This window comes from Phacochoerus africanus, chromosome 4 (genome assembly GCF_016906955.1).
Source record: "Phacochoerus africanus isolate WHEZ1 chromosome 4, ROS_Pafr_v1, whole genome shotgun sequence".
NCBI lineage: Eukaryota > Metazoa > Chordata > Mammalia > Artiodactyla > Suidae > Phacochoerus > Phacochoerus africanus.
In genome coordinates, this window is record NC_062547.1 from 48,913,974 (window position 1) to 48,930,796 (window position 16,823).

The 16,823-nt window shown below is 35.9% G+C and overlaps 1 protein-coding gene across 2 annotated transcripts in view; it reads right to left on the bottom strand.

The window, feature by feature from the left end:
• The window catches only part of USP47 (ubiquitin specific peptidase 47), a 130,243-nt gene that overhangs the window by 18,695 nt on the left and 94,725 nt on the right, over positions 1-16,823 (bottom strand). For both annotated transcript variants that reach the window (XM_047776276.1, XM_047776275.1), the window contains 4 exons: positions 15,259-15,371; positions 14,246-14,350; positions 4,962-5,169; positions 2,502-2,617 (listed from right to left, as the gene is read on the bottom strand). In XM_047776276.1, coding sequence (XP_047632232.1) covers positions 2,502-2,617; positions 4,962-5,169; positions 14,246-14,350; positions 15,259-15,371 — 542 coding nt within the window. The remainder of the gene's footprint in view (positions 1-2,501; positions 2,618-4,961; positions 5,170-14,245; positions 14,351-15,258; positions 15,372-16,823) is intronic.

Here is a 16,823-nt window from a genome sequence, read left to right on the forward strand (position 1 = left end):
TTTTAAAAAAATAATTTCTGAAAATATCTTCTGTATCTCCAATTGCCCTATATTCTCCCCCAGTGCATTAAAAAATCAAACATGAAACATTTTCATAACTAATAAAAAAATAATTGCTTGTTCTAACCCTTAACAACGGCAGAAGGAAAATTAAGAGAAAAATAATCTTAGTAGAGGTTTACAAATTTTTAAAGAATCTGTGGGAAAAAATATTAATTCCATTCATTAATTATGCTTTAAATTAGGAGACCAAAGTATCACTTATAAATAAATGTATGTTCTGAAACTACTTTTAAAGGAACAATTTTTCACTAAAAATTCTATTTCTCCCAAACTCACAAAGTAAATGAGGTGATTTGATTACAAGGAAACTGAATAACTGATTCTTTGAGAGCTGATGTCAAACCAACATCTCTTTAACTTCTTAACTTTTGATAAGTTCTATATTCTATGAATAGCTGTTAATACTTTTACTAAGTCAATTTTCTTCTGTGTACAATGAGATTAAATTAGTAGGTAAATTTTGAAGTTATTCTAAAATCCCATGTCCTTAATCTTGCTGTCATTTTATAAATTTCTCATGATATGAGATGAAAATAATTTATAATTTTACAAAACATGACTTACTTGTTTTTCAGCTAATGATAACTAATTTTTAGGCAGCCTAGTTATACTTTAAATACTATATTTTGGAGTTCCCCAGTGGTTCAATGGGATAAGGATCCAGTGTTGTCACTGCTGTGGTGATGCAGGTCTGAGTTCTGGCCTGGGAACTTTTACATGCTGCAGGCATGGCCCAAAACCAAACAAAAACCCACTATATTTCTTTGGCATCCTGTTTTCTAGCTGTCTTTATTCTTTACAGACATATTTTTCCTGAACAAAATTATCAGCTTCATCAGTGGAGGAAATGCATATATTTCTTTTATGTTCTACTTCAGTGCTCATATTCTAGATTAAACACAGCAATTACACTAATGTTATGTTTCTATGAGCAATTTAATCATAAACTGTAACTTCATGATATAATTTGTTTCCTCCAGTTACTACTTTGGTGAAAGTATAGGAAGTCAGTTTTTCTAACATAAAAATAATTAAAAACTAACTTCTAGACAATACAATTTTTTTTTTCACAAAAAGAGCCATTTTTTTTTTGTTTTATTCACGTTCACAACAACCCTGTTAAAACAGATATGTAAAAGCCCCAGGTAGGATCAAAGACAAGACTACATAAAATGAATGACTGGAAACTAGACTCCTTGACTTATGATTACTGAACAATTTCCACCATAACAAGGAATCTTAACCTGGGGCTCAGGAACCCTCTAAAATTTTGCCAGTGTTTATGTGCTCAATGTTCTATAGAGTATAGGACCCCTGAAAGGATAATAATCATGTTTCTGGGGTGGACTATTTTTGTCTAAGGAAATCTGAATGTTTTATCATCATATTTTTCCAGCTCAAAAATTCTGAATGAGCCTATGCTCTTTACCATTAACTCACATAATGTGGCCAATATTTAATTCATCACCTTCTCTGTCAAATCTGTTCCACCACCTTACTCTTCTACTTCTATTCATACATCACTCCTTTTCTGGCTATCCAAGTGTGAAACTCCTAAGGTCTTCTTGCTTCTGCCTTGCTCCAATGTTTACTAATCCCAAGGGCTGCCAATTCTATTTATATATTCATTCTTACAACTTCCACTTCTCTCATTTTTGGTAAGAGGTCTTCATCCAAATTACTCCAACGGTCTCATCTACGTCCTTGACTCCTCCCTCACACCATGGGGAACTCTAGTCTAGTGTTGCCAGAATTCCCACACTACAGCAGAGCTCTAATCATACCACCTGCTGTGGTCAGAAAAACCAACACCTGCTTTCTATTGCCTGAATTAAACATAGCCCAAACTTTTGTGTTTACACTTAAAAATCCTCCATGAAATAATGTGAACTTATATTTCTAGGCACATATTTTATGATAATCCAGCCAAAAGCAAAAACAAACAAACAAAAAAAAAAAAAAAAAAAGGAAAAAAGGAAAGAAAAGAAAGTGTGAAACAGCACACTTTTTGCTTTTTAGGGCTGCACTTGCAAGTTCCCAGGCTAGGGGTCAAATCGAGCTACAACTGCCAGCCTATGCCACAGCCATGGCAATGCAGGATCCGAGCCATGTCTGTGACCTACACCACAGCTCAAGGCAACGCCAGATCCTTAATCTACTGAGCGAGGCCAGGGATCGAACCTGTAACCTCATGGCTCCTAATCAGATGCGTTTCCGCTGCGCCATGACGGGAACTCCTGCTTCATGCTTTCTTACCTGCACACAGGTCAGTCTGTTTCTTCCATTTGAAATGTCCTTCTCGCCTAACCATAGTTGTCTCCTAGCTATAAATACTGGCTTTTTGAGGTAAATACTGGTCCCTATATCTTGCTCATAACTATCACACAGTGCTTTGTACACAGCAGGCACTTAGTCACTGACCAATTTTAAAAGCTTACCTTTGAAATAAGTTGTTTGAACTCTGTAACTGTTTGATTTAAGTAAGCTCGAACAGTGATAGGAGCAGCTACAGATTCTGCCTTTAGATCAACAACATGAACTTTCACCATCACTTCTGTCACATTTGAAAAACATAAAAACACAACTGAAGGTTATTTTTTCAAAGGTATTTCACATGAACAATGTGAATGTGTTTCTAACAGATGGCAAAATTTTTCTAATTATCAAGATAGTAAATGTATATGTTATGCATGTGTAATACATGTTAAAACTTCTATTTCACAACTTACAAACATCTAAAGAAATAAAAAATGAAGCTAATAAAAAGTTCTTTTAGATCTCTTTAAAAATGAAAACTCAAAATGTGATTTTTAAAAACACAAGCTTTGTTTCCTTAAAAAAACTTAACATCACTGTCAAATTTATCAAGCATCTTAAAAATACCTATTCCAAGTTCCACAACAGAGATCAAAACCACAACACTTAAGTAAACATAAATAACCAGAGAATGCAAGACACATACTAAAGGGGACACAACAGCCCTACTTGCTTTTGACAACCTTCATTAAACAATTCAAGACCTTGTTCATAATCAAAGACTTTTCTTCAAAATAGTATCCTCCATATCCTATGGAAAATTCTATATCCTACAGAAAAGCTTTTGGTTTACATGTTTGTTTTCTGACTTAAATTCTTCATGTTACAATTTAAGGCCATCGTCTTCTCTTGTATTTTCAGGAGATCGTATATAACTAAACTTTCAGTCACCAGAAAAATAAATGATCTTCAAATACCGCATTTAGTAGACAGTTATTCTCGCTTAACTGTGTGACTATCTTCTATGTAGTTTATGTCAATCCTTCCTTTTTCTCCCATGTTACTAATCTAAATCTGACAAAATACCTGCTAAAGTCTTAATTCTTAATGATTAAGGAGATTATAAGTTTTACAATCCACAATGATATTTAGAGCACTCTTTTTAAAAAATGATTTTATTTTTTTAAAGTGGTTTTATTGCTGACCCATGTTATACTTGTATAATTTTTGCCATCTAATTCAAAAATAATTTGTAAGAAAACGCTCCAAAGAGACTCTACAGATAGAGCAGAGTCTGACTGAAGGAGCCCTTGAAAGAGTACCACACTTAACATACTTTGGAAAGAGAAGTTATCATTAAAAAAAGGAGATGTAGGAGTTCCAGTCATAGTGCAGTGGAAACGAATCCAACTAGGAACCATGACATTGCAGTTTCGATCCCTGGCCTTGCTCAGTGGGTTAAGGATCTGGAGCTGTTGTGAGCTGTGGCGTAGGCTGCAGACGTGGCTCGGATCCTGTGTTGCTGTGGCTGTGGCGTAGGCCAGCAGCTGTAGCTCCAATTTGACCCCTACCCTGGGAGCCTCCATATGCCACAGGTGCAACCCTAAAAAGCAAAAAAATAAAAATTAATTAATTAAAAAAGGAGATGTATAGGAGTCAGAGAAGAACTGAATTTGAAAGGGCAGAGGACTTTTTAAATCCGATTTTTAGGAATAAAAATCGAGAATGTAAGTCTGAACTCTGATTAATGCTAAGGAGCTAGGGTCAAGACAATAGTAAGAATTTTTTTTAGGCCACACCTACAACATGTGGAAATTCTCGGGTCAAGGACCAAACCCACACCATAGCAGCAACCCTGGCCACTACAGTAACAACGTGGATCCTTAAGCTGCTGAGCCACATGGGAACTCCCAAAGTAAGAACTTTTAAAGTCATTCAAACATTTTTATTTTTCCCTATTTGTGACAGTTTATACACAGTGATTACTAGAAAACTTTGGGCACTGGAAAAAAACAACTGTCTTGAGGGATTACTTGGGATAAAGCTAGGGCCATGATATTTGGCTTTCGAGAAAAGTCTCAAAGGAAAAAAAAAACCCCAAGACACAGAGAAATGTGGTAAACTTAATGAAACCAGAAAAAGCTGAAATCCCTAGGACCTGTAAAAATGGAGACGATGGAGAAAAATGAAAAATGCTGTCAGTGATGGGGTATGAAATCATGTCTTCAAGGAAACCCTGAAAGAGACTCTACTTCTGAGACTTTGTGAGAATATTTCTTTTGGACCAGAGTCCTCTTTATAAAATGAGGGAGGTATAAGTATAGGTAGGGCCAGGATTGGGGCCAGACTCAGAGACAGAAGCATAGGTAGAGGCAGGAAGGGAGGATGATTCAGTACTGGAGAGATAAATCCCACTGAAGACTATAAGCTACAAGTTTTGTTGTTTGTTTCTTAAATTTTGTATATAGTTTTTTGAAAGTAATATAAAATTCCAAGTCTGTTGCTGGCTGCTTCCTGACCTTTCAAAATTATTCTACAATTTAAAAATATATAAAAAATTAAAAATAATTTATACAAACAAAAAACTTTTCTTATGAAAATTTTAAGTTCATGACAACTCAAAATACCATAAAATTCCTTACCTCCAGGTTTATAGGACTGGAACACTTGATCAGGTCTTCTTGTCTCCAACAACAGATCAAACATGTATGTTGACTTGACTCCACCTAGTAAAAGTCCCATTGGTGTATCTTCTTCTCCTTCATATGATCTTTCAAGATAATCATGAAACTCATCATATTTAACAAGGCGACAGCAATCAATGGGTATTACCTCTTCTAAATCCATCATCTAAAACAATATGACACCCAAGAAAAGAGAAAAAATTGTATAGTATTTCAGCCTGATGTGTAACTGTATCACCAATAGGTCTTAACAAACAATAAAATCCATTTATTTATGGTTTGCATCAACGCTCACAGGAATGACTTAAGTGTTATTTTAAAATAACCATATTTCATTATTCCTCAAATTATACAACCTATGCACTAACATACTTTAAAGACATTTTTGGTTTTTAAAAAGGTTAAATAACATTCTAAACTTTAAATGTACTCAAAATTAATACATTTTAAGTTATTGCTCTATAACCACTAAGCTGGAAACCTGAGGGGAAAACAATCAACTATAACACACATCTTCTGTTATCTTATTCTAATTTGGAGAAAAATAGGTAACTCGTGTATCTAGTATCAATCTTCATAAGCACAGGAAGACAGCATGCCTTGCAGAGCCACCACAAAGGCCACAGCCTCTATGCCTCCCAATGCTACCTGTTCCTCCTTGAACCATTCCTTTTATTTTCAGCCTCCAGATTACTAACAGCTCAGGATATAGGAATTTCTATAAAAAACTTTTCCTCTAGAAGTTCCCTTGTGGCTCAGTGGGTTTAGGATCCAGCATTGTCACTGCTGAGGCTTCAGTTGCTGCTGTAGCATGGGCTTGATCCTGGCCCAGGAACTTCCACATGTTGCGAGTGCAGCAAAAAAAAAAATCCCTCTCATCAATTTCACTAGTAGATGGCACACTCTGCATGCAACATATCTTAAGTGCGAACTGAATCTACTGGAGAAACATAGTAGGGTTGCTTAGAAGCATGTAATACTCATGTAAGGTTTGAAACGATGACTTCAAATTACCTAAGCCTTGGTATGTTCCCACTGACCTCTACCCTTCCCATTCTCATTTCCCCAGAAATGGAGCTTTAGTTTTGTTACAGAAAATTGACTTATTTCTTTCTTCAATTTGACACTTTACATTTGTGAACTTAAGCTTCCTATTGCTTTTTAAATGGCCACACCCATGGCATATGGAAGTTCCTGAGCCAGGGACCAAAGTCACACCGGTAACAACGGATTCTTTAATCCATTGAGCAGGAATGGGGATCGAACTTGTGCCTCTACAGCAATCCAAGCCACTGCAATTGGATTCTTAGCCCACTGTGCCACAGCAGTATAACTCCTTATACTTCCTATTTTTAAGACAACATTCTTTTCTTCCTACATTAAAAACTGATGGAAAATAGGGTGGGATCAAGATGGCAGAGGAATAAGATGTGGCACTCACCTTATCCAACAAACACATTAAAAAAAACCCTTCAACATGTAGAACGATTGGGACCAGAGGTCTGGCAGAAGACCTTAAACCTCCAAAAAGGGCAAGAAACCCTCCACAAAACTGAGCAGAACAAAGGGGAAAAAAAGAAAGGGAAGAGAAAAAAAAAAAAGAATCAGGACAGAACCAGCATTCATGAGAGGGAGCTGTGAAAGAGGAAAAGAACCTGCACCCTGGGAGGCCGCAGTCCTGCAGGGGGAAACTCAAAGCCTTAGAGAAAAGTGCAGCAGCCAAACTCAGGAGGAAAAAGCACAAAGAGAGCCACACAGACTGTTGGTACCACTACCCTCAGACACCACAGCCTGAGACACTCAGGCAGGCACTAGGCACTGACACTCAGGCTTCAGAGGTCGGTTCCAGGGAGAGGACTAGGGCTGGCTGTGTGGAGAGAGCCTAAGGGGCTAAGGACTGGTGCACCATAGCTAAGGGAGCATAGGAGGAGAAGCAAAGTGCCAATGTTGGGGAGGGCAAGGGAAGGAGGGGTGGGACTGCCATAGGATTATTTTTCTCTGAGCACATGTGGGCTCTCAGGTGGTGAGGCACCTTTTGTGTGTGTAGTGGGGGGCAAACCACTGCAGGCATCTCAGGCTCCAGAGGTGGCAAGGCTCGCCACTAATAGGGGTCTATAAACAGGCACAACCTATGGCCCTGGTCACCTCTGGGGTTACCACTGAGGAGGGCACTGCAACTGAGCACCACGTGTTGTGCTCACAACCCTGGGAATGCACACGCCCTGCTGTTGCAACTACCACCTACAACTCCCTGAGGGTCACTGCCACTTTGCAGGGCCCAGTGGGTTAAGGATCTGGTGTTGTCACTGCTGAGCAGCCTGTGCCACCTCCCCATGGTTCCTTGCCACTGGTAAAAGCCTGGCAACCAGACACTGACTACTAGCCCTGCCCACTGCCTTACACCAGCACACCCCCTATCACGGGGATAACATCCTGCACAAACTGAGGAAAGAGACAGCAAGCATCTAAACTGAAAGCAACCCCTATGCCAAAACAAAAAGTAAGCCCTCACAAACTACCCATGAGCACTCTCCCATATAAAGTGCCCTCCAAGACCACACTAGTTGTTTTCTCTAAACTAACAGAATAAGAAAAATGTAAGTAAAATGAAGAAGCTCAGAAATCATTCACAGGTGAATTCCCCTGAAGGAGCAAACAATGAAACAGACCTCTGCAGTCTAACAGACACCAAGTTCAAAAAGGTGATAGTGAAAATTCTGAAGGAATTAAGACCTAATATGAAGGAATTAAGAGTGGATATGAACAGTAATGCAGATTACTTCAGAAAGGAACCTGGAAAGTAAAAAAAGGAGCCAAGAAAAATTAGAAAATTCATTTCCAGAGTTGCAAGCTGAGTTAAAGCCATTGAAGAACAGAACGAATAATGCATAGGAACGAATAAGTGACTTGGAAGGTAGAAAAATGGAAATCACCCAATCAGGAAGCACACAGAAAATCAAACGAAAAAACATGAAAGCGTCATAAGAGATCTATGGGATAATATAAAGTGGGCCAATCTATGCATAATAGGGAATCTAGAAGGTGAAGAAAAAGAAAAGGGGAATGAAAATTTATTTGAAGAAATTATGGCTGAAAACTTTCCAAATCTAAAGGAAACATATATCAAGATACAGGAAGCACAGAGGGCCCCAGACAAGTAAAACCCAAGCTGACCCACACCAAGACATAATAAAAATGGCAAAAGTTAAAGATAAGGAGAAGATTCTAAAGGCAGCAAGAGAAAAACAAAGAGTTAATTATAAGGGAAACCCCATAAGGCTAACGGCTGATTTCTCTACAGAAACAATACAGGCCAGAAGGGCACGGCAAGATACATTCAAAGTTCTAAAAGGGAAATATTTACACCCTAGAAGCAAGATTATCATTTAAAATAGAAGGAGAAATAAAGCATTTCTCCAACAAACAAAAACTAAAAGAATACAGCAATACTAAACACATTCTAAAAGAAATACTGAAAGGACATCAAAATCATAAAATGTGGGGAAGGAAAGTAGGAAAAACTAGATTCTTTGTTTTTTATTTCTTTTTTATTTTTGGTCTTTTTAGGGCCATACCTATAGCATATGGAGGTTCCCAGGCCAGTCTGTTTTGTCTGATATGAGTATTGCAACTCCTGCTTTCCTGTCCTAGGGTTGAGTCAGAGCTACAGCTGCCAGCCTACACCACAGCCACAGCCAGCCATGCCAGATCCAAGCTGCATTTGCGACCTGTACCACAGCTCATGGCAACACCAGATCCTTAACCCACTGAACGAGGCCAGGGATCAAACCCACAACCTCACGGTTCCTAACTGGATTCGTTTCTACTTCGTCACAGTGGGAACTCCTAGATTCTTTGTTTTTTAGAATGTGTTTGAGCCTGTATGATATCAGGCTAAAGCAAGGAGGTATAGGAAGGGGTTAACATACCCGAAAGACAGGGCAACCACAAATCAAAACCAAAAAAATACATGCACAAAAAATAAAAAGAGGACAAAAGGAAAAAAAAAAAAGGAAAAACCATCTAATCAAAAAAAGAAAGGAACAAAGGAGAAAGAAAATCAACTAGAAAACAAAGTTTAGAATGGCAATAAATACATATTTATCAAGAATTACCTTATATGTCAATGGACTGAATGCTCCAATCAAAAGACAAAGAGTGGAAGACCCTACAATATGCTGCCTACGAGAGTCTCACCTTAGGGCAAAGAACACATTTAAGTTGAAAGTAAGGGGATAGAAATAGATATTTCATGTGAATGGAAAAGACAGGAAAGCAGGAGTTGCAATACTCATATCAGACAAAACAGACTTTAAAACAAAGGTCACAAAGAAAGACAAAGAAGGACACTATTTAATGATAAAAGGATCGATTCAAGATATTATGCTCGTCAATATATATGCCCCTAATATAGAAGCACCAAGATATATACAGCAAATACTAACAGACATAAAAGGAGAAATTGATGGGAATACAGTGATAGTAGGAGACTTTAACATCCCACTCACATCAATGGACAGATCCTCTAGGCAGAAAATCAATAAGGCAACAGAGATCCTAAATTACACAATAGAAAAGTTAGACTTAACTAACATTTTCAGGACATTACATCCAAAAAAATCAGAATACACATTTTTTTTTCAAGTACACAGAGAACATCCAAGGACTGACCATATACTGGGGCACAAAATTAACCTCAACAAATTGAAGAGTACAGAAATTACTTCAAGTATGTTCTCTGACCACAATGGCATGAATCAACCACAGGAAAAGAAATGAGAAAAAACTGATTAGATGAAGACTAAACAACATGCTACTAAAAAACCAATGGGTTAATAAGGAAATCAAAAGGGAAATTAAAAAATAACCATTCAAAATCTATAGGATGCCACAAAAGCAGTGGGAAGTTCATAGCAATACAGGCCTTCTGCAAAAAAGAAAAATCTCAAATTGAAAACTTAACCCACCACCTAAAAGAATTAAAAAAAGAAGAACAAACAAAACCTAAAATCAGCAGAAGGAAGGAAGTCATAAAGATCAGAGAGGAAATCAATAAAATAGAAATGCAAAAAAAATTTTTTTTTAATCAATAAAACCAAGATCTGGTTCTTTGAAAGAAGAAACAAAATTGGCAAACCTCTATCCAGACAAGAAAAGGAAAGAAAACTCAAAATAAGAAATGAAAAAGGAGAAATCTCAACAGATACTGCAAAAATAAATCATAAGAGAATACTATAAACAATTATATGCCAACAAATTTGACAACCTAGAATGGACAACTTTCTAGAGTCATACAGCCTGGCAAAACTGAATAAGAACAGTCTAGTCACTAGAAATTTAATATGTAATAAAAATACTACCTAAAAACAAAAGTCCAGGACCAGATGGCTTCACAGGCAAATTCTACCAAATATACAAAGAACTTATACCCACTTATACCCATCTTTCTTAAACGTTTCCAAAAGGTTGAAAAAGAAGGAACATTCCCAAAGACCTTCTATGAGGCCACCATCACCCTAATACCAAAAACAGACAAAGGTACTACCAAAAAAAAAAAAAAAAAAAAAAAAAACAAAAACAAAAAATTACAGGCCAGTATCTTTGATGAATATAAACAAAAATTCTCAGCAATATCTTAGCCAACTGAATCCAACAACATATAAAAAAGATCATATACCACAACCAAGTGGGATTTATCCCAAGTTCAGAAGGATGGTTCAACATATGTAAATCAATCAACATCACATATAACATTAACAAAAGAACAGTCAAAAATCACATGATCATCTCAATAGATGCAGAAAAAGCATTTGGCAAAATCCAACATCCATTCATGATAAAAATCTTGCTAAAGTGGGTATAGAGGGAACATAGCTTAACATAATAAAAGCCATTTATGACAAACCCACAACAAATATAATATTCAATGGAGAAAAGCTGAAACCCTCCCCACTAAAACCTGGAACAAGACAAGGATGCCCACTCTCACCACTTTTATTCAACATAGTATTAGAAGTCCTAGTCACAACAAGCAGGCTATCCAAAGAAATAAGAGGTATCCAAATTGGAAGAGAAGAAGTAAAACTGACAGTCTATACAGATGACATGATACTCTAAGGAAAACCCTAAGGACTCCACACAAAAACTATCCAAACTGATCAATGAATTTAGCAAAGTAACAGGATATGAGATTAACATTCAGAAATTGGTTGCATTTCTGTATACTAACAATGAAATATTAGAAAAGGAATATAAAAATACAATACCTTTTAAAATCACACCCCATAAATTAAATACCTAGGAATAAACCCGACCAAGGAGAAACAAAAACCAAGCAGGAGGCATAGCTCTCCCAGACTTCAGGCAATATTACAAAGCTACAGTAATCAAGACAGTGTGGTACTGGTACAAAAACAGATAGACAGACCAGTGTAACAGAATAGAGAACCCAGAAATAAACATAGACACCTACGATCAATTGATCAATTAATCTTGGACAAAGGAGGCAAGAATATAAAATGGGAAAAAGACAGTCTCTAAAACAAGTGGTGCTGGGAAAACTGGACAGCTGCATGTAAATCAATGAAACTAGAACATACCCTCACATCATGCACAAAAATAAACTCAAAATGGCTTAAAGACTTAAACATAAGACAAGACATCATCAAACTCCTAGAAGAAAACAGAGACAAAACATTCTCTGACATCAACGATACAAATGTTTTCTTAGGTCAGTCTTCCAAAGCAATAGAAATAAAAACAAAAATAAACCAATGGGACTTAATCAAATTTATAAGCTTTTGTAAAGGAAACCATAAAAAACAAAAGAACAACAACAACAACAGCAAAAACAAAAAAACAGGACAACCTACAGAATGGGAGAAAATAGTTTCAAATGATGCAACCAACAGGAGCTTAATCTCCAGAATACACAAACCGATGAATGGATTAAGAAAATGTGGTACGTATACACAATGGAATACCACTCAGCCATAAAAAAGAACAAGATAATGTCATCTGTAGCAACATGGATGGAACTGGAGACTTTCATACAAGTGAAGTAAGTCAGAAAGAGAAAGAGAGATGATATCACTTGCATGTGGAATCTAAAATATGGCACAGATGAACCTATCTATAGAACAGAAACAGACCCAGACACACAGACATGAACAGTAGACTTGTGGTTTCTAAGGAGGACTAGGAGGGGGAGGGAGTGGGATGGACTGGGAGTTTGGGGTTAATAGATAAAAACTGTTACATTTAGAATGCATAGACAATGAGGTCCTGCTGTATAGCACAGAGAACTATGTCCAATCACTTATGATGTAACATGATGAAAGATAATATGAGAAAGAAAGTGGGTATAGATGTATGACTGGGTCACTTTGCTATATAGCAGAAATTGACAGAACAATGTAAATCCACTATAACAACAAAATTTTTTTTAATTAAAAAAAAAAAAAAACTGATGGAATATAAACTACCCTTACTGCTATCACTGACTGACCTGTGTAAAACTTTAGTTAAGACATTTTCTCCATTTTAGTCTAACTTGGTTTCACTACTGTTTTGTCTGCAGCCCACCATTATGTTTAAAGGAGTTTAACTTTAATCAGCTGAACCCAGAGCCATTCACCCCTTCTACTGATTGTTCATTCATTTATTCATTCACTTACCCATCCAATTTTGACTATCCTATCAGGTAAAAGTAGTGGAAATGCAATTGTGAGCAAAACCAGAACATTCTTCACTCTTGTAAGTGGTTATTGTTTAGTGAGGCACAGTAACATTGATTAATTAGTCACACAGTTAAATGTAAATTTTTAATACTGATAAAGTGCTGTGAAAGGCCAGGTACATAAGACAAGTTCTCAAAGTTTGTATGTCTAAAAACCACTTGAGGGAGTTAATGAATCCGACTAGGAACCATGGGATTGCAGATTCGATCCCCGGCCTTGCTCAGTGGGTTAAGGATCCGGCATTGCCATGAGCTGCAGTGTAGGTTGCAGACGCGGCTCAGATCCTGAATTGCTGTGGCTGTGGTGTTGGTGCAGACCAGCGGCTACAGCTCCAATTAGACCTCTAGCCTAGAAACCTCCATATGCCGTGGGAGCGACCCTAGAAAAGGCAAAAAGACAAAATAAATAAATAAATAAAAATACAATAAATAAAAACCACTTGAGGTACTTGTTCAAAATCCATACTCCCAAGTGCCAACACATAAGTTCAGATTCATTTGCAGGAATTAATTTTTTAATAGGAATGTGATTCTGGTACAGGTTGTGCTCCATTACACTTTGAGAAACAATGCTGGCTATCTTCTGTATTATTTTTACTTCTTTTATTGGTTTTACATATATTATAAATGAAATGTAATATGCAATTTTTCTCTAGGAAATGACTTTAATTTCAGTCAAATGATCTCAATGTTTATATGGAAAGAGCAAACAATTTTAATTAGTCAAATATAACAGATGACAGAGTAATCTTGCTAAAAGAATGCTTCCCTTTCTAAACTCACTTATAAATTTGCATTATTTTTAGAATAAAAGCCTCTAATTTAATTTTATGTTACTCTATTCCCATTCAAGATGATCTAAACACAACGCCCCTTTTTGCAATTTCTGGATCATGCACTTCCTAGCTCATTTTTTACACATGCTGTTACTCCTACTTAAAATACTCTTCTCCCAACTTCTTGCACAGCTGCTCCTTCTCATGGTTAAAGTCTCAGAATAAATAATCTTAATACACTACTGATTTACTTCATAGCATCTAAACAATAAGACATTTGCAAATTGTGATGTTTAAATATTATTGCCTGTTCTACCTCCGCCCCCAGTTGATTGTAAACTCCATGAAGTCAGTGAGCATGTCTTACTCATTCTAGTATCTCTAACACCTTATGCTGTCCAGTTTCCTCTAGTGTCTCTAAATGTCTCATGAAGGGAAAACTCAAATAAGTATCTATTAGATGAATATAAAGAATACATAGACATTTTTGTTTCTAATTCTAACTCTGAGTTCTAGAAAGTTTAGCTTTCAGAGAAAGTTCTCAAAAGTATTAGAGCACCTTTCAAAGAAGTATAAACTACACTCTTTAAGAGACACATAATTTAAGTGGGTTACCAGTTATTGCAAATGCTTATATTACTATCAACTATGATAAAAACTCCGGAAAATATGTTAATCCTGTTATGTAAGATATCAAAACTAAATACCAACAGTACAATTAAACATACCTTATAAGCCATTTCTACTGCTTCCTTTAATGTCTTATCCTTATGAACCTCCAATTTATTTTCCATCATTATTTGTTTCACAGGATGCAAACAGAATAATTTTATCTAGAAAAGGTAAATGTAAGATATCATTAATTCAACAGGTCATGAATCCAAGTTTAATTTTTTCTGGACAGTATTTTTCCTGAAAAAGAATTATAATTTTTAAAAAACATAACTGAGATCATTCTCTTTCACATCTATTTTTCTCACTTAATGATCGATGCTCTCATATTATAAAAAAATTTAAACCCATTAATTTTTAACAACTCAATCTTTCCCTATAAGCATGTATCATAATTTATGTAATCATTCTCCTACTGATATACATTCAAGCTGTCTCCAATTTTTCCCTCTTTTGGAAAATACTAAGGAGTATGTCCTTGTGGTAAAAATTTTTACCACGTCTCTAATTGCATCATTAGGTAATACATGAATTTGCTTAAGGCTCTTGATAAATCCTACTCAAATTCTATGCAGAAAAGTTTTATAAATTTATTCTTGATGCAGAACATTACAATGTTCATCTCATTGCAATTTCACCAACACTAATATTACTACATTACTGTTTTTTTTATGCAGGAAAGTGCAATCAACTTACCTCAGTAATAGAGTTGGTTACACTATTTAATGATCATGACAGCATAACTATTTACAGAATCAACCCAGTGAGTTAGTCATGAGAATTGTAGTTAAGCAAAGTTTAATAGCACCTTTTAATTAAAAGTAAAATTACAGGGAGTTCCCTTTGTGGCTCAGCATTAACAAACCCGACTAGGATCCCTGAGGATGCGGGTACAATCCCTGGCCTTGCTCAGTGGCTTAAGGATCCGATTTTGCCATGGCTGTGGCATAGGCCAGCAGCTGTAGCTCTGATTTGACCCCTAGCCTGGGAACTTCCATATGCTGTGGGTGAGGCTCCAAAAAAGCAAAAAAAACAAAACAACAAAAAAAGTAAAATTACAAAATCTAACCTTGCATGTGTTACGCTCAATTTCCCGTTGCTTCTTCTCTTGTTCTTCCAATTCTCTCTCTCTCTGCACCAAGTTTTTAATATGTTCGGGATATTCATCTACTTCTAGAAATTCTATTAACAGTGAAAAAACAGAGTAAGACACTGCCACCGAGACTGAGCTTGTTCCCACAGTACATACCTCTACTATGGTTTTACTTTTTCAGGCCTTGGTTTCTTCAGCTTTTTAATAGCAAATACCATGTAATTACCTCGGATCTAATGAAATATAATAAATACTGGTGGTGCTGCTACAGATGCTATTTGTTTATTATAATTCACTAATAAGTGACAATATGAGATTATGAAACTATTTGATAAAGCCAATGACTGTTAAGTATTAACCAGGGAGAACAATTTATATTGTTTAAAAAATCATGCCTCTGTGGAAAGTGAAAGTCCACTGTTTTTAGAAATGAGCTCTAACTTAAAAATATTCCGTATCATACATACAGTGCCCCCTAGTGCTTCATCACAAAACTAGAGTTCGGGGAGTGGATAAAGGAAGGCTGAATTACTGCACTACTGGAAATACCTGGAATGCTGGGTGTCACAGAGGATATGCAAAATATAATCCTGGCTCTGCCTCCAGGTAGCTATAACCCCTGGACAATTTACTCTTTAGTGTATAGTTTCCTTCTCTGTAAAGTAAGAATGATTATTTCTATTCTGAAATCTCTGTTCTAAAATGACTCATCATTTCATTTTTTCTTTCTTATAATTATGCAGTAAATTATTCAACAGCCCCAATATGACAGACCCTGGGTTGTATCACAGATTAAAAAATGTGTAAGTCCTAAGCCTTGCACCAAATGAATTCACAATCTGATGAAACTTTACAAAATGTAAATAGCAACATTACACCACTTAAAGATTTGCTCATAGTATGGTAGCTTCTAAACAAAGGAAATGTATTGAAATCAAAGACAATGATTATATTAATTATGAAAAGAATATGAACATATCATCTGTGCACATATCTGTATGTACCGCCCCTAACACACACACAATCTCTATTTACAAATACTGCTTCTGTCAGGATCAGATTTAGCAAGGAAACACAGGATCAGTAATTTTTAAAGTAATAATTATAAAAGAAAAAAGGTAAACACACATGCTTTGTATTATACATTAATAAAAAAACAGGTATTAAACAGAGAGGGAAAAAAAGGCAAACCTACATGCTTTGTATTGGATTATTTTTAGGATTCTTAATAAAATGAAAATCTAATAAAGGATGCATATTCAAATCATAAAACTTTACTTGCTTTGTTAAGTAAATATTTAAGTCTAATATGATATTAAGTGCTTGAAATTATATCTCATTTAATATTTTATAACAATCCTATAAAATACTATAATTATTCCCATTTTAATGTGTAAAGTAAGATTTAGAAAAATTAAATAACTTGCTCTGAGACATGTAGCTGGTGAGTTATGGCTTCTACACAGATCTCGGGTTATCATCACTGCACCAAACTACAAATAATACAATCTCCCTGCAAATAAATATCCAATTTATGTAAT